The sequence below is a fragment of the Lissotriton vulgaris genome, chromosome 1_2, assembly GCF_964263255.1.
Source record: "Lissotriton vulgaris chromosome 1_2, aLisVul1.2, whole genome shotgun sequence".
Taxonomy (NCBI): Eukaryota; Metazoa; Chordata; class Amphibia; order Caudata; family Salamandridae; genus Lissotriton; species Lissotriton vulgaris.
In genome coordinates, this window is record NC_141686.1 from 233,922,460 (window position 1) to 233,946,149 (window position 23,690).

A 23,690-nucleotide genomic window follows, 5' to 3' on the forward strand; every position below is an offset into this window, starting at 1 on the left:
AGTCCCACTTGGACTATGTCTTGGTCCAACTAGTGAGGTGGCCGACAATACAGGATTTTAGGGTAATGGAAAGGACCGACAGTGACCACAACGCCCTTGAGCTTGTCCTTGTCCATCCAGGCCCCCAAGCTTCAGTATCTAAAGTGGAAGGGAACAACCCCGCACTTCTCCTGGATAACAGCAGGAGAAGAATCAGGTGGGAGCACATGGTTACAAACAAGGATAAACTCCCTCTGCTCTATGCGGAGATTACTCCCATCTTGGAAATCGTGGGGAGCCTTGACTTTGAGGCAAACAATAGAGACTCACAGAGCAAACTGTATAAAGCCCATGAGGAACTTATAAAAGCTGCGGCACCTCATTTCACTTGTAGCTCACGAAAGCCAAGGGAGAGGCCCCAAGGCAAAACACAGTGGTACAATATAGCATGTAGACGGGCCAAAACAGAACTTCTTGGAGTAATTAAGGAGGGTATAGGAGGGGAACGCCTTAAACAAAGCAGGAGAGCCTATAAGAAGCTTCTCGTCCAGGCTAAAGTAGAATGGGAGGAAAACCAGTGGGAAGAACTCACTAAGGCCCTAGCGATTCAAGATCAACGCTTGTTTTGGAGGACCGTGAATGGGGGATCAGGGAGTCTACATTCGGCACTAGAGCCCAATATAGCACCTGGAGTGTGGCAGGCCCATTTTCAGTCCCTTTACAGCTCTGAGCTGGGAGAACTCCCTGCTCCTATTGAGGTGGATTGGCCGGGCTGCCAAGGGGATCCAATAACACTAGGTGAGGTTACTGCTGCTATCTCAGGTCTGGCTTCGGGGAAGGCGCCGGGTCTGGACGGGTTACCGGGGGACTTGTTTAAACAGGAGCCCACCGTCTGGGCGCCTTACCTTGCTGCCCTTTTCAACAGTGTTCTCGGCGGGATGGAAATCCCTAGTACTTGGCTGGGGGCTGAGGTGGTCCCCATCTTTAAAAAGGGCTCGCCCCTCCTCCCAGTCAACTACAGACCGATTAGTCAGATAGATGTAGCACAGAAGCTGTTCGGTAGGGTTTTGTTGAACAGGCTTCAGGATTGGATGGAGGAGGTGGGCGCCCTGAGTCCCTACCAGGCGGGATTTAGGAAGGGGGTATCCACAGTGGATCAGGTTTTTAGATTGAATCTGATCTACTGGAGGACAGCAAAGTTCGAGGGCGGCAGTTTGTACACAATTTTTGTGGACTTACGGGCAGCCTTCGACTTGGTGCCCAGGGGGAAACTTTGGAGCGTCCTGGCAGAGATGGGTGTACCCCCAGATATCCTATTGATCTTGCAGAGGCTGCACCACAATAATTACGCCCGTGTGAGGTGTGGGAGGTCGGGGGAACTGACTGACAGATTCCCCGTTGGCAGAGGGGTAAGACAGGGCTGCGTGTTGGCGCCGACCCTGTTTTGCCTCTTCGTCAATGGGGTAATCGCCCATCTCAATGCCACCGACTATACTGACGCCCCCAAATTAAATGGCAGCAGGGTGCCCGCAATCATGTTTGCGGACGACACACTGTTGCTATCTAAAACCCCCATGGGCATACAAAGGATACTTGATTCCTTTGTGGCTTTCTGCCTTGATAGAGGGCTAGAAATCAATGCTACAAAAACCAAATTCATGGTTTTGAACCCGAGCCAGAAACAGCGCCCGAATCCACAACTGGGAGCCGTGCGGCTTGAGAGAGTAGCCACCTTTGAATATCTTGGTGTGACCCTCAACGAAACCATGACCTGGGGTCCCCACCAGAGTAGGGCAAACCTTAAACTAATGCAAACTACTGGGGGCATCTCCCGGATGATGACCGGCTCGTCATACCGCCCATTGGGGGCTCTAATCCAGATATATAAGGCCCAGGCTAGGGGGGCGATTATGTACGGGGCTGAATTGTGGGGCCATATGCCATGCCGGAACCTGTCACTAACAGAAAATAAGTTCATAAGACAGATAGCCGCACTTCCCCCTAGTACCCCGCTCCTCCCCTTGAGGCTTGATTTAGGGCTATGACCACTAGCTGACGAGATAAGCTTGAGACCCATTGCCTTCTGGCGTAGGCTATGGAGCAGCAATGATCTCGCCGACTACAGGGCGGAATTGGTCGAATTACTGAATCACCCCAAGGCGCTTAGCATTCCCTGGGTCAAAAACATCCAAGTTACCTGTGCGGAACTGGGGCTCCCCGATCTGTGGACTGAGCCGGTGAATGTAGCACCAAGCATCTCCAAGAGGTCCTTGGCGAATTTGTATCACGAACACAAATGGGCAAGGGCCCAAGCTACCCAGCCAGAGGGGTCCCTATCATCTGTGTTCCTGCAAAGCAAGGATCTCTATAGATTTGAGAAGGCATTGGACCCTATATATCCCACACTTGCTAGGAAGTTGTTCCTCCAATGGAGATACGGCACATTGCCTTTTCGGTCCTTTACAAGTTCCTGGTTATCGGCTCCCCCCACAAAGCACTGTCCTGTCTGTGCTGACAAAGAGGAAAACGACTTGCACGTGGTCTTCTTCTGCCCAGCCTACAAGGCAGCTAGAAAGTACTGGCTCCTCCCTTTGATAAAGAATTTGGGTGGCAGGGAATATGCACCAATGTATAGGATTTTAAAATCCGATGTTTCCGGCCCAACTGTCTTTGCACTTTCCAAATTCTTTACTAATGTCTGGTATGCGCGTAATCGCTTTTTAAAAATGCTGGGTAGCACCTAGGAATGCTTCTCCTTTTAAGATGTCTTTAATTCTGTATAAGATCCTTTTTAACATATGCACTCAATGTTTTATCTGTTTATGACAGAGTTACATGTGATTTTATTTGTACTGTGTATCTTTTATGACCGAATGGTCGAAATAAAGATTGAAAATGAATAAAGACTTTAGGCCCGATTCACAGAACTAACTTAAGACAAAATCCTAAACTTACTACTTTTGGTATTCACAGAAGTTAGGATTTTATCTTAAGACAGACTTCGGACAGACGTAAGACAGACTTAAGACAGACTTAAGTTAGAATTATGTCTTATGTCTGTCTTAAGTCTGTTTTAAGACAAAATCCTAACTTCTGTGAATACCAAAAGTAGTAAGTTTAGGATTTTGTCTTTAGTTAGTTCTGTGAATCAGCTCCTTTGTTAGTCAACTAAGAAGAACAAAACGATGATGGGCAGAATTATTGAATTAGTCTCTACCGCTGATAATCTGAGCCTCCTACTAGCCCATTGTATTTTTTGGTCACTGTGCGAATTCAGACTGAGAGCAACCTTTTAATAATTTATTGTGGTCCTTCTCTGGTGGGGACAACCAACAGGCAATGTTTCCTCTACAAGGGGACGCAAAGAACTCAAGAAATGTTTTAAGATGTATCATGTGCATTTGTAAACATAACATAATGTGTATTTGTAATTGCAAGTACATCCAAGGGTATCTTGGTGCTGAATATCAGATGTTTATTGTTACCCAACTCAATGGTACTCATTTTACCGACCTTAGAAGGATGAAAGGCAGAGTGGACCCACCAGAATTTGAACATCTGACATGCGGTCGAATACAGGCCCCTACAGTGGATTAACTAGTTTGTTAAGCCACCAGACCCAGAGATTTGGCTTGTTTATCTCAGTGTTAGGAAAACAATGACTCTTGCTAATTGCAGGTGGTGGAATTTGTAAACTGTGGTGAAGGTCAGAGAAGGTTGTTTGATCATCATCATCATACGGTACTTGTAAAGCGCGGCTTCCCAGTGTCCCCTGGAGACACCTGGTATCGTTTTTGCTGCATTGCATATTAATCGCTCTGTTACATTGCCTGCTGTCTGCCTGTGTGCCGCTTGGCTGAATTTTAACGTGATTATAATTTTGCGCTGTTTTCACTGGCTTTCTCACTGTATTAGCGCGTTTCCTTGCAGCGCTCGGCTTTGCTCCCCCCCTCCGCCTCCATTTTGTTTATTATTGTTGCCCTCGTGTGCCCAACCCGCCTCCCAGCTGAACCGCCCTCGCCCCTCCCCCTCCACCATCCATATATGACAGTAGTTCCCGCGCGCAGCGTTCACGCGCAGCGTCCGCGCCCAATCCGCGCCGAAGGTGCGCCAAAGGTAAGCCCGTCTACGCCCGTCCGCGCCTGGATCGCGCCCAGCGCCAGACCCCCTGCCCCTCGCACTACCCAGCCCCCCCGCATTACCTACGATGCCGCCGCCCTCCTAGCCCTTAACCCCGGTCGCGCCCCCAACTGCGTCCAAGCCGCTCCTGGACGCACCCATGGACCGTTCTCCTGCCTCTCCTGCAAATTCAGCGGCACCGACAACATCCCCGCTACGACCACACCACAGATTCCCGACCCCAACCACCTACAATGCATCCTCCTCAACACCCGCTCGATCCACAGACACGCAATTGACCTATGGAATCTACTAGACACCATCTCTCCAGACGTCGCCTTCCTAACGGAAACTTGGATGAACGCTTCCTCCGCCCCTGACATCGCCATCGCTATCCCTGATGACTATAAGATCACACGCAAGGACCGCACCGACCATACAGGAGGAGGAATCGCTATCGTCCATAAGAAATCAATCCGCATCTCAACCAGCTCTGACGCCAACCTCACCAACTCCGAACACCTTCACTTCCAGATCCACATCGACCCCAAGACCACACTCAGAGGCACCCTCCTCTACAGACCACCAGGTCCCCGCGCAAAATTCAGTGAAGACATCACGGACTTCATCACTCCACACGCACTCCTCTCCAAAGACTACATCCTTCTGGGAGACCTCAACTTCCACCTTGAGAAGATCAACGACCGCAACACCGCCACCCTCTTGGACAACCTCGCCAACCTCGGATTCAACCAACTGGTCACTTCCCCCACCCACATCGCAGGTCACACACTCGACCCCATCTTCACCTCCAGCAACCATGTCTCCTTCAGCCACACTACGGATCTCCTCTGGACTGACCACAGCTGCGTTCACTTCACCTACAACAAGCCAAAACGCATCATCCACCTCCAACCAACTCTACAAAGAAACTGGAACAAAATCACCACGGACCAGATCTCCACATCACTCCTTCGAACCTCCCCGGCCCTCTCTTCTAACGCCAACGAAGCCGCCTCCAACCTCACCCTTTGGTTATCCAACACCGCCGACACCCTAGCACCACTGAAAAAACGTCAACACAAACTTGGCAACAAGAAGGCCTCATGGTTCAACGATGATCTCAAGAAGTCCAAGAAACTGTGCCGCTCCCTTGAAAAGGCCTGGAAAAAAGACCCATCCACCAGCAACAAGGACGCCTTCAAAAGTGCCATCCGTACTCACCACCAACTGATCCGAAAAGCCAAGAAATCAGCATTCAAGGATCGATTGGACAACAACGCCCACAACAGCAAGGAACTTTTCAACATCGTCAAGGAATTTTCCAACCCCTCGGCCAACTCCAACGACATCACCCCCTCTCAAACCCTCTGCGACTCCCTAGCTTCGTTTTTCCACAACAAGATTGCTGACATCCACAACAGCTTCGACAACCAACCCGGAAGCCAACCCACCCTACCATCAGCTGACCATCTTCCCCCCGTTAACACCCTTAACGCCTGGAACCTTATCTCCACTGAGGACACCATCCGCCTGATGAATTCCATCCACTCTGGATCCCCTACAGACCCTTGCCCTCACCACATCTTCAACAAAGCAGACTCCGTCATAGCTCCGCACCTCCGAGACGTCATCAACTGCTCCTTCAACTCCGCTACCTTCCCAGAAGACTGGAAACACGCTGAACTCACCGCCCTTCTGAAAAAACCAACAGCAGACCCCACCGAACTCAAAAACTACCGCCCCATCTCGCTTCTTCCATTCCCGGCCAAAGTCATCGAGAAAGCTGTCAACAACCAGCTCGCCGCCTTCCTCGAAGCCAACAAATCACTCGACCCCTCACAATCTGGCTTCCGAGCCAAACACAGCACTGAGACCGCCCTCATCGCAGCAACAGACGACATTCGAACTCTACTGGACAATGGAGAAACAGTCGCCCTCATCCTCCTCGACCTCTCTGCAGCCTTCGACACAGTCTGCCACAGCACCCTTTTACAACGCCTCAGAAACATCGGAATCCAAGGAAAGGCACTGGAATGGATCACCTCGTTCCTCTCCGGAAGAACCCAGAGAGTCCGCCTTCCACCATTCAAGTCCGAGGCCTCTGAAATCATCTGCGGCGTACCACAAGGATCCTCACTCAGCCCCACCCTCTTCAACGTATACATGAGCCCCCTCGCGACCATCGCCCGCCAACAAAACCTCAACATCATCTCTTACGCGGATGACACTCAACTGATCCTATCTCTCACCAAGGACCCCAGCACCGCCAAAACTAACCTACACGAAGGAATGAAAGAAGTCGCCGAATGGATGAAACAAAGCCGTCTGAAACTGAACTCAGACAAAACAGAAGTCCTCATCTTAGGTAAATCCCCCTCTGCATGGGACGACTCCTGGTGGCCGGAAGCCCTCGGAAACGCACCCATCCCGACAGACCACGCACGGAACCTTGGCGTCATCCTGGATTCTTCACTCTCAATGAACAGACAAGTCAACGCCGTATCCTCTTCCTGCTTTAACATCCTTCGCATGCTCAGAAAAACATTTCGCTGGATCCCCTCCGAAACAAGGAAAACAGTCATCCACGCTCTAGTCACGAGCCGACTGGACTACGGAAACACCCTCTACGCAGGTACCACCGCTAAACTCCAGAAGAAACTACAACGAATCCAAAACGCCTCAGCCAGGCTCATATTAGACATCCCTCGGAACGAACACATCTCTGGTCACCTTAAAGACCTCCACTGGCTACCCGTCAATAAGAGGATTACTTTCCGACTGCTTACCCACGCACACAAATCACTCTACGACATCGGACCAGATTGCCTCAACTCTCGACTGTCCTTCTACACCCCCTCCCGCCAACTTCGCTCTTCCAGCCAAGCATTCGCCACTGTCCCTCGCATCAACAAAACCACCATGGGAGGCAGATCCTTCTCATACCTGGCTGCCAAAACATGGAACTCACTCCCCGCTTACCTTCGCCTCACCCAGAATCACCTAGCGTTCAGAAAGCAACTTAAAACGTGGATATTTGACAAATAATCCTCCTCCCCTCCCTAAGCGCCTTGAAACCCTCTGGGTATGTAGTGCGCTATATAAATTTTATGACTTGACTTGACTTGACTTATCACCCATGAGGCTATCCAGGTGCGGGGCTGCGAGTTTCAGTAGAAGAGCCTGGTTTTTAGCTTCCGCCTGAAGTCTGTCAGTGAGGATGATGTTTGGATGTGTAAGGGGAGGGCGTTCCAGGACTTGGCATCGAGGTGGGAGAAGGAGCGTCCTCCGTTGTGGCAGCGACAGAAGCACAGTGTCTGTGTGAGGTGAGCGGAGAAGAGCTGTTCAGTGTTGACCCACGTCATGGACTGGAAACACATTGCTTGCTAGAAGTTCCAATCAGAGTAGTTGACGTCCCGCAGCAGCCGGTGTGGTCAGGAGAGGCTGAAAGAGGTACAGAAGAAACAACAAAGGAGCAGGTACTGCACTAGATAGCAGAACACTGGACCATAAAAGGTTCATGAAATTGGGTTTACCACTAAGGTGAAAGGGATGTGTTACGGATGGAGCTTCTTGGGGAGGTGAGCGAGTATGGAGTATCTCTTGTTTCTTGCGAAGTATGAAAGGTTCGAGCCTCTTGTCTACACTCCTTGTATTTCTGGTCGTATAATAGCAACAATGATCAAAGTAATGCTGTTCACTCCAGGCATGTTCTCCACTAAAATCACATGACTCAATAGTGTATTCTCTGTAATCTGATGAGCACAGCCCCAAGGTGCACTGGCTATGGGGGCTCCCAATGAGCTGCACCATTCAGATAATAAACCAATCTAAAAATCAGTGTAAAAATACTTATGATTTTATATAGTTCCTGCTTCTTCTTGTTTTTCATTTCTCGGTAAGCAACCACTATTAATTCATGGGAATGCAATAAATTCATTTTTCAATTGTATCCATGATCTGTTGATCATAATTTATTTGCCAATGATAATTTGTCAAATTACTGCATTTTTGATATACCGCAACGCGTTTCGGACCATCCTGGTCCTTCATCTGGGGGACTCTCTATCTACTCTACAGACAAATCAGACCAAAATCAACACCATTTTTCGCTTAGCTACATTGATCAAATCACAAAAAAATCCAATCTTGTGTCCCACATGATTGAAAAGAGCTCTTATCTTCACCTAAATATGTTATCTATGTTTAGTATATACAGTGCTATAGAATTTTACAAGTTTTTAAATACATTCAATTATAGCATTTCCGGTTGCTGCTTGCTCCCTTATTATGCTGAACAACAGAACATAACAGCATAGACTTTAAGGAACATGGGGCCCTATTTATGAAAGCCTTGCGCCACCGGTGCGTCACTTTTTCCCATGTTAAAAGTGACGCACCGACGGCGCAAGGCCTTCATAAATAAGGCCCATGATGTTCCGAAATGTGATATAGACCCATGAGAAGAAGTTTGCTTTCTTGTGGAACTTATTACAGTATGTGTGGATGTGTTCTGTGAACTGTGGAGCATATTTACAAACAAATGTCGGAGGCTGGTGCTATGCCAAATTTGTCAATGCCACGCTCTTTTTAACATTTTTAAAGCGCGGGGATGCGCCGTATTTACAAGTATATGGCTCTCCGCTGGGTTTCCCCTAGTGCTGGGGCTAAAAAAGCTGCTTAGCTCCAACGCAGGCACCCTGCCGCCATGTTGCAAGAGAGCCTGCGCTGCAGGGACGATTGTTTATGTGCAGGAAGGAAACCTTCCTGCACATAAACAATCATTCATGGCCATTTGCTCTAACTATGTGTGCTGCAGAATGCAGCACACATAGAAAGAGGAAAAACAAGTGGAAATTAATAATTTCTCTTCGTATCACAATTCTAAAACCAGGTATTCCCTGGTGTTAGTCCTTGGCCCTGCCTCAGATTTGTAAATCTGGGGCAGCCTTAAAAAGCAATGAGTGTTATGGCGGAATGCCCACAGCAACACCCATTTGCCCGCCCCTTTGCCGCAGCGGACTGCTGCGGTAAGGGGCATATTTACAAGGTGGCATTAAGCCACACAGAGTGACTTAGTACCACTGCATAAATATGGGGAATGGCACTATGCCAGTGGAGCGTCAAAAAAATGTGACACTCCGGTGACAAAAGGGGCTTGTAAATATGCCCCTGTGTCTAGAGTGAAGATCCGGGGTGGTGCTTGGGTGTTAGCTGTTACTGGGAGCTGATGACACTGATACGTTTATTTGGTCCCCAATAAAGTGTGAGTTTGTCTTTGCATTATCATTCTCTTGCAAGTGTCTCATGGAGAGTTTGAAGATACCCTGTCAGTGTGGGATTCCCTCGCTGTGTCCATGGCTTGTACTTCCCTGGACCACGCTCACTCCACCTCTCTTTTGTTAATGCCACAGGCGAGGAGACGTCGAGTTCCCCCGGGATGCTGATGGCAAGTTGCTGTACGACTTCACTGACTACAAGGAGACCTGGAAGGCAATGGAGAGGCTGGTGGAGAAGGGTCTGGTGAAAGCTATTGGTGCATCCAACTTTAACAGCCGGCAGATCGACGACATCATCAGCGTTGCGACCGTGAAGCCAGCTGTGCTGCAGGTCAGATGATAGAACCATAGAAAAAGCACGAACCTGGTGTATCTGACTCTGTGTGTGTGTGAGTCTGTGTCTGTTTGTGAGTGAGAGAGAGAGAGAGAGAGACAGACTTTGTGTGTGTGTCTGTCTGTATGTGTGTGAGAGAGAGGGACTGTGTGTGAGACAGTGTGCGTGCGTGACTGTGTGTGAGAGAGAGACTGTATGTGTGTGAGAGAGAGAGACTATATGTGTGTATCTGTCTGTGTCTGTGTATGTGTGAGAGAGCGAGAGGGACTGTGTGTGTGCCTGTGTGTGTGCGTGTGTGGCTGTGTGTGTATGACTGTGTATGTGTGAGAAAGAGAAACTGTGGGGCTTATTTTCTCAAAACTGACGCATCTGTACAGATGCGTTAGTTTCCTTGCAAATGTGTGCGAAACCCTTGCGCCACCATGGATGCGCCATATTTACAATACGAATTGACAGATGCTTCAGAAATTTTGACGCATCTGTCGGCGCAAAAAGTCACGCAATGCTGGAGTCGTGTTGCATGCACGACATAACTCCAGCAATGTATGGGGAGGCCTATTCCTAATACACTGTGTCACTTTTTACGCCTGCTTCAAGCAGGCGCAGGGTTTTGATTGAGTGCCATCCTAGAAGTGACACAGTGAACTCTTGTAGATTTCACTGCGTCACTTCTACGATTCTTTCCCGCATGGGAAAGCCCATACTGCATACATTATACCTGACGCAGGTATAATGTGGCGCAAGGCTTTACAAGGTGACACATCTCCCTCGGTGTTAATGGGTCATGACGTATTGCATGGTTTAAGCTGTGGCTGCGTCACAAAAAGTGATACACCAGTGGCACAAAAGTTTCACAAGGTGCTTGTAAACCTGTTCCTGTGTGTGTGTGCATGTGTGACTGTGTTATGTGAGACTGTGTGTGTGTGAGAGAGAAAGACTATGTGTTTGAGACTGTTTGTGTGTCTGTGAATAAGAGAGACTGTGTGTGTGATACTGTGTGTGACTGTGTCAGTGTGTGACTCTGTGTGTGTTTGAGAGAGAGAATGTCTATGTGTGACTGTGTGCATGTGTGACTGTGTGTCTGTGTGAGACTTTATGCTTGTGTGAGAGACTGTGTGTGTGTGTCTGTGTGTCTGTGTGTGCGTGTTTGACTTTGTGTGTCTGTGTGAGAATATATGCGTGTGTGTGAGAGAGATTGTATGTGTGTGGCTATGTGCCTGATTGTGTCTAAACCTCTATATATTCTCATATGTGTGCCTATGTACCGAGGCTGTGGGAATGTATTTGACTGCACAGCCTCTGTGAAAGGTTTGTTTGTGTTACTTTCTCGGACCGTTTTACATCTTGTGCCTTTTGTGTGTGTGTGTGTCACGTTATTTGGCAGTGTTTAACTCTGGTGTTGGTGTGTATTATGTGCTTGTGTTTAACATGTGAGCCTATCTGCAATTTTGTGGTTGTGGAACCTGGAGGGTGTAACTCTAATTCTGTGTGTTTAGCTATGTACCTGGTACTTCTGTGTCTTGACACGTTTGCATGACTGTATTTGATGGTATCTGTGTAACTGTAACCAAAGGCGTGTGGGTCAGTTTGTGTGTTTGTTTCTCTCATTGCAGAAATCAGGCAGTGGGCTGGCTGTGCCTGACTTCTCTGCATCTGGTCAATCTGTCTGACTGTGCTTGCTTGACTGTCTACAGTAGACTTTCCCTGACTGCATTCCTGTGTCTCTGTTCATGTCATTGGGTGCCTCGAACTGTGAGCTTCAGGCTGTGTATGTGTCGATGTGTATCTAAATGCATATAGAGTTGTGTGACTGTGTCATTGTATGCGCTACTGTATATGTAATTGTGCACCTGATTGTGTAATTGTATGAGTTATTGCAGTTTTATGTTTTTACGTGCCTCGTTCTGTGTGCCGCTTTGTGCCTGTGCTAGCCCCTGGAGCCATGGTGCGCCACTTTTTTGGACACAGTTTGGTGCTCCATATTCACAAGGCCATATAAAGCCACCCTGCGTGGCTTTTTGTTCCCTTGTAAATACGGCCCCTTTTCACGCAGCACTTTGCATGAAAGGAGCGTGCTATTGGTGGTGTTGTGGGTGTTTCCACGCAACACCCATGCATTCTGCTGTATTCCCAGATTTACAACATTTTGTAAACCTGGGAATGAGTTAGAATCCTACGATCCCCAGGGGAGACCTAAGGAGGCCCAACGAGGGGATTTTTTTAAATTTCTCCTCGTTTTTTGCATTCTGCAGCACACATAAAAAGAGGAAAACACCTCTTGTGATTGATTTGTACAGGAAGGTAACCCTTCTGGCAAAAAAAACAATCATTCCTGCAAAGCAGGCACCCTGACCCCATGGTGCGAGGGTGCCTGCGCTGGCACATGGCATCCAATTGTGTGCCAGCGCAGGGGAGAGCACAGGGATCCGTCATATTGTTGTAAATATGACTCATCCTGTGCTCTGAAAGTAACACGGCACGGCGCAGCCAAATTGCTTGGGCACCGTGCTGCGTTACTTTTTTGTAAATAAGGCCCTTCTGTCTTTACCCGGCCGCCAGTTAAGAAGCAGATATTCTTAACGATCTGTTTGTCAGCTGACCAAGAATCATAGATGTCACTGCGTAATCGGCTGGTGGAAATAGATAACTAAATGTAACTTTTCTCTACTATTTCGCTGGTGGGCAGGCAGATACACAAATTTCACTTTGAATTGGGCTGAAAAGTATGAATTACTATGTAGCTGGCTGTCGGGCAAATAGTAAACATGTATCTGCTGTTTACCCAGCTCACAAGCAAAGTGCACAGAACATCTACCATGTTTTGGAAGCCACCTAAATACATACTTTTAACATACATAATTTCAAACTTTTGCACTTGGTGAAATTTGATAATTTTCTAAATACCCACAACTTCTCTTTAAGTTCATGAAGCTTGCCAGTGGTTGTGAAGTTCAGCAAGTTTTCACAATGAAAATAAAACTTCCTGGAGTTTTTTGGCGGTGAACATTTGCAGGATTTCACAGACTTGGGGGTAAATTTACAAGCCCCTTGTGACATATTTATGCAGCCGTTGCAGTGAAATCTACAAGATTTCACAGAGTCACTGTAACGGCCATGCTGCGTCACAACCCTGCGTCTGCTTGAAGCAGGCGAAAGGAGTGACGCAGCATGTTAGGCATAGGGCGCCCCCAAGCCTTGCTGAAGCCGCAATGTGCTGCCTTTCCGCCAGGGGATGCGACACGCATCTGCCCATCCGTGCACCACGGCATGCCGTATTGTAAATGTGTGATATATACAAATGGGACATGTTCCTGCCCCAGCCAAATGCACAGCTGTACACCGCCCTTGCGGCATTCAAAACTTAAACCATTCTTTATCCAATCTTCATTTACATGACATTGCTCGTTTCTCCAATTGTTTATCCGATATATACTTATTCCATTCTAAATATCCATGTGTCAAATTTTTGGCCTTTGTTTTCAGGTTTCTGATATTCATTGTGTGTCCATCCGGACTAATTCAATAAATACGATTAACGCCAGGTTCATCATTAGGCAGTGTTTATTCTGTAAAAACCCAATGCATTTCGGGCGGCGCAGCGCCCTTCTTCGGGGGTCACTAGAAAATAATCAAACATGTCTCAATTACTCCACTATTCTCAAAATTACATTTTTCATGAGGTAAAATAAACATACTTGTTACTGTGGAAATGTAATCTTGCAGGCTTTGTAATTTCTGCACTGTAAACTAACGGTCGATGACATTCTTTTTCTGGAAGTATGATCATAATAATACGTGGTTCCCCCTCCCTGTGCTCCTAAAACCTAAAACGCAGTGTGCGTGCGTATTTGTTCCTTTCCTTGCTCCTCTGTCAACCCCCCAGAGTGTTAACTTTTAAATCACCGCTTTTGTGCCAAGCTCTCCAACCCTCTGTCCCTTGATACGGGGAGAATCATTCCATGTACAAACGTGAACGAAATGGCGCCCCTTCACTATTTCAATTAGTCCCTTCTAACAAACGTGCCTCTGGCTTCTTCTCTCTGTAGTTTAACATTCGTAATTTTTATCTTTGCTCTAATTCCCCCTCATTTAGCTGTTCTAACTTATCAAAGGTTCCAAACATTCACGTACCTGCCGAGTCGATTGAACAGCTTCGCCCTTTGACTAACGGTTTCCACACTAAAATCTACCCCATCACCTGCATATTTATCCACCTATGGAACCACCCACTTTGCGTTGCTATTGGCCTCGAGTAATCTGACTGCCGATTAGCCCAAAGGTATACTTTTCCCGCCCCCTCCTTACTTGATACCCACAAGTGAACTATAGTTCCCACAATGCATTATCACAATGAGCCTAAATAATATTAGTCCATTTTTCACAGATTCCTAGTTGTGCTTGAAACATTTCGTTTTCGAATCTGCTGGAGTCATTGTCTCTTGATCCATGTTTTTTCAATGCTTATGATGAGCCCTTTGATGTATCACCAATCACGTACGTTCAATCCTGTTTTTCAGATTCTTCATTCTTAACTTTTTATTCTTTGTGGGTGCAAACCCTAGGCGGGCACAGTTACGTATTGTAAATGCGTGGCATCAGTGATGCTGCACGGGTGGTTTTGCGTGTCGCAAGTGTTCTGCCGCATCCCTGCTGATTTGGAGAGATGCGCCAGACCTTGTAAATCTGCCTCGTAGTGTTTTCTTGGTTCAGGATGGCGGTTGCTTGCCCGTTGGCTGCACTGCCTATTGTTGCACTGTGAGGACAAGTAACGACCCTGGGGCATATTTACATGCCTCTATCACCGTTCTGGCAGCGGTAAACGCTTCCAGTGATAAACCCTTCCCCTCGTTTACAAAGTGGTGTTCAACCCCTGCCTTGTAAATAAAGCCCTCTTTTCACGCTGTAATAGTGTTGTGGTGGGCGTCGCAATGCAAACACAGGGAGATGATGGATGGACACTGAAAGTTTTCAGACACTCACCGCTGTCACAGATCTGGGTTGAATCCATCATCATTCTTTAGCTCACTTTACCACCCCAGTTCAGACCCAACTATATGCAAAGCAGTCTTGACACGGTTCCTTACGGGAACAGTCCAGCCCGAACTGCCAAGCCATGTCTTTCCTGGACCGGAATCAAGCATCCTAGGACCCGTTTCCGGCTATCAGCCGTCTTCAGGGGCGGAAGGGCTGGCCGTTGCTAATATGCCCCCGAGTTGGTTATGATTGCACCATATTGATCAAAACTATAAACCAGGTTGGGAAAAGTTACGGCACAGCCAGCAGGCCTGACTTATTTATTGCATGAAGCATACTTTAAAGTCAATTGGCCTTTTAATGTGAATTTATGCTGCGGTAAAATCTGTAGTCAGGGATTGGATTGCGTTGATCTTACAAATTTCTGTTTAAGGTAAGGGTTTTGATGTTTGTTCTCCCATCCAATAACTCTGCTGGTTAGATTATGCACTTTGGGAACCCTTGTTAACCCTGTTAGGAGGGGATGAATATTGTTCTGCTAATAGTAATATTGTGCACTGTTATTATTTTCTGACTGTACGCCCGAGGATTGCTTGGAGGTAACTCACGCAGATCCAGAAGGCCTGAGTTGGGTTAGCTGACAAGCCAGTGACAAAAGCTGTATGCCTGATTGGTTTTCTGGGAAAAAAATGATGTCAGATGACATACATTGTTTGTGTTTATTGTTAAAAGTTCCAACAAAGGATCTAAACCTGGTCAATTTATTGTGAAAGAGGTTTGTTAAAGACAAAAGGGCTTTAAAATAACCCAAAGAGCTGCAGTTCAACTGGTGGTTACTAGATGTCCCTCACGAGTCAAATGCAAATACTTAATGGAAGGGTTTCAAGGTTTTTGCATTTGACTCGTGAGGGACATCTAGTAACGACTAGTGGAACTGCAGCTTGATGTAAGAATAATTTCAATGCTTTTGCATTTGACTGTGAGGGACATCTAGTAACAACTAGTTGAACTGCAGCTCTTTGTAGAATTATTTTGATATTGGATACTACTATAATATTCACTGCCCACTGCTAATCTCGTCTCATAATGTTTTGCAGGGCCTTTGGTAGGGATTGTTTTTTTTGCCAATAACTGTGCTTGGGGTGATCCTAAGAGGATGGGACCAGCACGTTTTCCATGGTGGTCTAGGGTTTTGGTGTTGCATCAACTTCTGGAAAACACTTGGATGTGATGATTTGAAATATCAGTCATTTTTCTTAAGCCCATTTCAAAGGGGTGTATACTTTTTGACAATTGTAACTTTGTATATATTTGGAATATTATGAGCCTGTGCCTGATGGCTGCTTTTGTATGCACAATAAAAGCTATAGGCTTGATTGTTGCACTGTGATAAGATGTCAGATGTCACAGGGATGACATGTTTATTATCAAAAGTTATGACAAAGAGTAGGCCTGATTGATTTATTGTGAAAAGCATATGTTAATTCAAACAGGCCTGCAAGAGTGGGCTGCCGTTATCCTAAATTAAAGCCTGTAGATACATGCTTTGTTACATGGAATGTGAGATTACAGTAGTAAGCCAGGACTTTTGTAACAAATTCCGGAGATAGATGTGTGCTTTGTGGTTCCTTGTTGTGTTGTTATCGGAGCGGTTGCACATTATTTGTTTGGGCAGTAATTTGGTACATATTTGTAATTTTGTAACTGCATACTGATGGCTGCTCTGCGCCAAAACTTATGCCCAATACAGTAGGACTTTGTTTTTTTGGGTGGCAGCAATCCTGTGGTGAAGGCCATTGGCTTGATAAGTTCTCTGGGAAAAGTTACTGTCAAAGACATAAGTTATAGTCAATACACTTTTCGGAGTGGATTGTTATTACACTTTGCTAAAGCCTGAGACAGGCATTATGACACAAGGACCATGTAAGGTAAAAGATCCACCATTGGTTATCTTGTTGACAAAGCCGTGAGGTTGACGCTTTGTAGTGTGCAAATCCTTGTAGGGTACTCTTGGGAGGGCACGCATATTGACTCCCCAACTGGAATCCAGTGTATATCGCAAAGTTTATGGAGAGGTAATGGCTTCTTTGCAGAAAAGCCCACACTCTATACAAGAGGTCTGAGCTGGTTATGGTGACGAGTCAGTGATAAAGACAGTAGTCCTGATTGGTTCATTAACAAACATTGTGTCAGAGGCCGTCAGTGCAATTAGCATATTATAAAAAATGACAACAGAAGCTGAAGCCCTTAATGAGCTATTGGGAAAATCATGTATTGAAGTGAATAGGCCTTTAACCCTTTCGCTGCGGCGGCTATTCCGCCGCAGCGCTAACGTTCGCGGGCGGGCGAGCGGCTCACCTGCGCTGGTGACAGAACCGTTCCGTCACGGCTTGCGGATGAGCTGTGCTTGTGACGGAACGGTTCCGTCACGGCCCGCCCGCTTAATGAAACCCGCCGCGCAGTCGCGAAATCAGCGCCGCGCAGGTGCGGCGGCCGGGCTGTGACGGAACCGTTCCGTCATGAGCACAGCCCACCCGAGGGGCGTGACGGAACGGTTCCGTCAGTAGCGTCAAAGGAGTTAAAGGAAGATTAATTAACAGTGTAAATGGGATGTAGGTAAGCCTTTCATTACAAGGAACCTCACAGATGATATTAGTAAGCAGGGGTTTGGTATTGGTTGCTTCATGTGATAAACCCTGAGAGTAAAAGACTTGCACTGTGATACTCCTTGCTAGGCCCTCTTTGGGGGCCTACAAGAGGCAATTTATAGGCCCTTGTAAAATAAAACATGAACAACTCTACAAATGTATACATAGAGAATCTTTAGGTCAGCCCTTTTCTGTCTGTTTGTGTCATTCACATTCTGCATTTCCACATGTCAACATACTGCATGGGGCATTTTTCCTTTATAAATAAACACACTGCATGGGACAAAAGGAACTATTGCCTCTTTTTCTGCTGTTGTCTCCGTTGCCCTCTGAGTAACAGCATTTTTCCCAAACGCCCCACCCCGCCTCCCCCCCCCAGGCATCCAGACAGTCCTACTGGGCTGCTTGCTTGCTGCTCATTTCATCTGCAGTGTGCTGCATTCTATTCAGTCACTAGTTAGAAACTGGGCGGCCATCTTGGAATAGTACTGTTCACAGTATATCATTTTATTTTTCTCTCCACGATAGCCATTGTGTAGTTTTGAAATGTGATAGCTATGTTGGAGCTGTAAAACAATAATACTCAATGTACATCACAATTACAAGATGGCTGCCCGCTGCCATATTTAATTGTATTTTTGTTTACATTCATTTGCCTGCCAAACTTAGGCGTGGGTATGTTTTTTTTCTACTTTCATTCTTTCTATTTTTCTTCCACAGTCTTGTTGATTTGCGTGTCTATTGTATTGTGAATGGGTAAGTGAACGAATACTACAGTGAGTCAAGAGGTTAACGAAACGATGTAGGAATGCACAGATGAGTGAGTGACAGGTGCATGTTTGTTGACTTATTGAGTGTGCAAACTCTTCAGGAACAAGCTGCACTTTCCATTCTAAGCCATACCGTTTGGCATTACCAGTGCTTGTTTTAAAGCAGGTATTCACATTGTTAAGTAAAAGTGTCCTAGTGGATTTTCAGCAGTGTAGCACCTTTCAGGATAACAACATCTGCAGGTGAAGAGCCACCCGTGAGCTGTTTCTCACAGAGCCGCGCCATCAAGAGGTAGTCCGCCACTTACGGCTTCCAGAAGGCTTGTAGTGTAGTCCATATTGAGGTGTTAAACATCAGGTATTACAGGTGTAGGTTTTGCATCTCCTTACATTGAATTGTGTTCTAATTGAATGAAAGGCATTAGAACTTATCTGAGTTCCAGGGTTGGTCAGATATCTGCTGCCCAGTGACCTCTGACTTCCCCCGGACCCAGGGAAAAGGGCCTCCATCATTCAATCCGGAAAAATGCTGAAGTGCATTCTGCCTTTTACCACTGATGCCGGAGGCCCTCAGTCATTGCTTTTAGCGGGATGAAAAAACCGTGGGGGTTAGGTGGCTCTCAAAGGGGCATGGCTGATGTAAGTAAGGGCGTAGCTTAAAAACACGTAAGCGGAAAATCTGTGCTTAGCATAGTGTGTCGCCTGACTGGTATTTAGCTGCTTCTGTCATTGCATCCAGACATTTAATACAACAAGTAACATTACACCTACAACAAGCCAGGATGATTGGCTTTGCCAATGGGTGTTTGTTCAATAGGACAAATCGCAATTACTATGACTTAGTTGTATATAACATTGAAAATGCTTCAGGTCTGAAATGACGAGACTGAAAGTACTATCACGAGTCTCTTTGAAGTTACATCAAAGGCAGTGAAGGGTGGTACTGCTGCAGAGTTAAGATTTATTAACGGAGAGCCTGATAGGTACCTGTCTCAGAACCTGCTTTTTAGAACTGCCAGTGCTGAGCACAGGCAGGACCCGGCCCACTTCAAGCATTGCCCCCAGTTCAAATGCAGGCCAGTTGGATAACCTTGTTACCTCCTTGGCACACTTGACATTGTGGAGCAGCCAGTACAATCCAACAAGGGTCACTCAAGGAAGCGGTGGGAGTTAGGAACACTTATACAGGAGGATCCAATAGATCTGTACACAATAAACAAAATGGCCAGTTATTTACAAAGACAATGCACAGGTGATTAGATACAGGTAAAAAAATAACTCTATTAGGGTAGAATATACACAACAACTGGCAGGTGTCGGAGTCCAAACTTCTTTCTAGAGCTTCTGCTATAAGACCCTATAAACACCATATTGACTCCGGTATTCTGCATTACTCTATGGAGGTGAGGTGGGCTCACAATGCTCCTGAACCTTTCTATAGATCTTGCTCCCCTAGTATCTAATTACCGCTCACAACCAGTGGGGTAAGTGTGTCAGGCAGAACACAACAATGTAACTTTGCTTTGAAATGCCTGGTCCTTGTTCTCTTCAGCACTGATTGCTCAGACCCAGCCAAAAAGTGTCCCACTAAAAAAGCATCATTAAGTACAGCCTCCTTTTTTGTTCCAGTTGTCAGCTCCTGCCTCCAAGCTGGCAGTTTATACCCCCAGTAAACACCCAATGTGTTGCTCCATTACTTCCTCAGCCTTAATCAACTCTGCAAGTTGTGTTACCTTCGCCACCTTAGTACTACCATACGCTAGGCACCCCATACCCAGTTGTCTCCTTTAAATCCTCTCAAAGCTTTTGCATTTGTGACCCAGATCAGCCAAAATTGACTTCAAATAACCCCAGTCCCAATAGCCTTCTGACTTATGCCAAGCCCACTTGCTTCTTCTAAGTGCCCAGGGTATCCCCCACATAAGTTAAACTTCTCCATGCTGTCTTCATGTAACTATCTTACTTTTGGATTTGAAGTGGGTCAAAAAGTGGGACTAATGCACCAACATTTTCCATTTATCTTCAGGTGGAATGCCACCCATACCTGGCGCAGCACGAGCTGTTGGCGCATTGCCAAGCACGTGGGATTGTTCTAACCGCATACAGCCCACTGGGCTCGCCAGATCGCATCTGGAAGCACCCCAACGAGCCCGTGCTGCTTGAAGAACCTGGTGTCAAAGCGCTAGCAGAAAAGTATGGCAAATCTCCAGCCCAGATACTGCTCAGGTGAGTACTGACCCACGGCAAGGTGCCTGTAACACATGTGCGAGTGGAATAGGCCATGTTTCATCACATGCGTTTACAACACATGCCCTTGAAACGTGGTCATTACATCGACGTGTTGTTACATCGCATACCATTACAACGCAAGTCATTACAACGACTTGCTGTAGCGGGGGCACTCGATTTTGGAATAGTACAATTTACTATTCCAATTCCAGTCTGTGCTACAGTAGGGAAGGTGTTGGATTTTAAACCCAACACCTTCTGCCTCCTACAGCAGGTCATTGTAACGACTTGCATTGTAATGGTATACGATGTAACAACACGGTCGTTGTAATGACCACTTTGTAATGCCATGCGTTGCGTCGCATGCGTAGTAAACAAATGTTTACTGTGCGAGCGAGTGTCTGTGCTCACTTTATACACCGTGGTCACCTAACCACGACCCCTACAGTACAATACACATGGTGTGGGTTCCCTTCAACCAGGAGTGTAGCCAGAGATGTCAATGTGGTGTGGTCCTCCAGGCTTCAGAAGCCTTCTTCTAAAACTGTCCCCTCTCTGTCCAAGGAGCCAAGTGCCTTGCTGGAAACTTTGAGACAAATGTAGCATTGATGGCTTGGACAAAGAGCACTGGGAAAGCAACACCAGTGTGCCTGGAGTCCAGAAGCTTCTGCCACTCGACCAAATTTGTGAAAAAAAGTTGGACTAAGTTGTTCAGTATGGCAACATAATTTCCCAAACAAATAGCTTTAAATGCCGTAGATGTAAGAGGCACTTGTGAAATATTCCTGCAATTCAGGGCTTGAAGGCCATGCCTTACATGCCCCCAGTAGTTTTTTTGCACCCCTCAGAATTCATCCCATTGTGGTTTCAAATCCTTGCATACCGCTCCCCTCGTGCTCCTTCTGGACCTGGTTACCACCACAGGCATCGTATGACCTTCTATATTCTATAGGTTATTGTATTTTCTGGGCAAAGGACCCCCCTCATTCAACTCTCCCAATCTAGCGATCATTTATTCTAATGCCTTCATTCACCCTCCTGGTCTCTGTCTGAATTCTCATAGTCCACTGTCATTCTCTGCCACCATCTTTCCAACACAAACGTAGCTAAATTTCCAGTGTCAGCTTTTTCTTCAAATTCTTTCTACCCGCAGGCTGAATTACCCGAATACCTTGCCTTGTAACACGCATTCATCTGTAATAGGAAGATCTTGACTGAATCAACTGTTTCCTCTTTTTTAGCCTTTTTTAGCCTGCTGTTCAGATTCTACTTTGGTAATTCCCCATTCTCAGATTCCCATTCTCCAAGACACGCTCAGATGGCCCCCTTCCCTACAAGGGTGTATTCTTATTTCTCGGTGGGATATGGAAGCAATAAACAGTTTGTCCCAGGGAGTATTCACCCAGAAAGTCCAGCTGCGACTGCAGCCATTTTCTTAGACACCCTTGAGGTCTGACCCACCTCCATCCCTTGGGAAGCCCAGGATTTTGAACTGCAAGCTCCTCAGTGACCTCCGGGCTCTCACCTGGGACGCCAGAGCTCTGTCCCCCACTATCAGGCTCACATGGAGTTGACCTGGTTCTGTAATATTCTCCACAGTCCAACATGTCTTGATCCACTGTAGTACTGGAGCACGCTTCTCCTCCATGGAGACGCCCACACCATGTCATCTTTAAAACAATATGGTGCCTCCCCTTGACTTCTCCCTTCCATGTGCTGTCATCTTCCCATTCCTGCATGGACTGGGTATCGCATGCGACACTTGAGAATCTCCTTGGAAATGGAAGGATGTGAAAATGAACAATTACCGAGACTGAGCAACCTCAGGCACTCCGCAGTAGGCATGTAAGTCCGGTTCAACAGATTTTACGGTGGGTGCTTTGTCACCCTGATCTTACCCGCTGGTCCCGCAACCTACTATTGTCAAGCACCGCCAGAAGTTCTCGTGGTCGGTGGTGTAGCAGTTAATACTGCAGAAGATGCAGTGGCAAAGTCACCTGGGGTGTATTAACCTAACAGAGCCACATTATGGCTGATTTCTCCTACCCCAATGGGGCAGGCGGCCCAATTGCCTTTCTTACGTTAAATGGCAGACATCTTGGGTTACTGCGGTTAAGGATGAACAAGGAGTGTTTTAATAGTGGAAATAATGTAATAATTTTAAGATTGTTTCTTATGGGGTGTCAATTTAATGTCCTTTCTCCATTCTTTTCTACAGCTGCAGTAGGCATGTGTGGTGCTAGGCTTCCTCTACGGCTGGGCTCGAGTTAATTTACTACTCTTTGTGACCTGTTTTACTGTAGTAACTTTAGAAGTGTAGTTTATGAATAGGAAGAGGCTTACTCCTTTGTGGGTAGGTGTTTGCATTATTATATTGGATCTCAAACCCATCCTCACTACTTCTTAAAGTCCTCCAGTGGATTAGTAAGTACTCCCCATTTCAGGCCACTCCCCCAGGCTCCTCCCACATTTTCTGCTAAGCCCCTCGGGCCCGATTCACAGAACTAACTTAAGACAAAATCCTAAACTTACTACTTTTAATGTTCACAGAAGTTAGGATTTTGTCTTAAGATAGACTGAAGACAGAATCCTAACTTAAGTCTGTCTTAAGTCAAAATCCTAACTTCTGTGAATACCAAAAGTAGTAAGTTTAGGATTTTGTCTTAAGTTAGTTCTGTGAATCGGGTCCCTCGTTATGAGTGGCCCTTAGAAGTTTCCAATATTCATCAGTCCTGGAATTACATGTCACGGAGGCTCCTGCAAATTCCGGGGGCTAGGATATAATGGGATTAACATGTTTTGGGGATTAACATGCGGAAATTGTTGCTTCCGTTGCAATTTCTGCCTGTTTTGTCCTGGTCTTTGACACCAGTATTTTGGCTGCTTCCACCCTTCCACCCACCAACATCTGCGCGGGAAAACCAAGAACTTGTAATTCCGGTGAGCCCGGTCACTTTTTTTATTGGGCCCATCTGAAGTCACAGGACACTCACAATGGACGCCTGAGTAGTGAACTTACTTGTGCAGAGATCTCCCCATATAGAAGACTGGAGATGTGGACATTCCTCTCCAAGGTTTGTGAACTGCACTTTGTAGTAAGAAAGTACTACAACTGTGATACTACTTTATGTACTACAGAATATAGGGCCCGATTACGTTGTTGATGGATGGGATGCTCCATCACAAACGTGTCTGATATCCCATCTGCCGGATTACAAATTCCGTAGGATATAATGGAAGTGTAATTTGGCAGACGCGATATCCATCACGTTTCTGACGGAGTAACCCTGTCTGCCAAACACGTAACCAGGCCCATAGTCTGTGAAGCTGGCCTACAGTCTCCATCTCTGCCTGCTGC

The 23,690-nt window shown here is 46.5% G+C and overlaps 1 protein-coding gene across 1 annotated transcript in view; it reads left to right on the forward strand.

Annotated features, from left to right (window-relative positions):
• AKR1A1 (aldo-keto reductase family 1 member A1) overlaps nucleotides 1–23,690 on the forward strand; it is a 556,422-nt gene that overhangs the window by 487,704 nt on the left and 45,028 nt on the right. Inside the window, exons 5-6 of the mRNA XM_086953146.1 lie at nucleotides 9,513–9,708; nucleotides 20,130–20,329. Coding sequence (XP_086809272.1) covers nucleotides 9,513–9,708; nucleotides 20,130–20,329 — 396 coding nt within the window. The remainder of the gene's footprint in view (nucleotides 1–9,512; nucleotides 9,709–20,129; nucleotides 20,330–23,690) is intronic.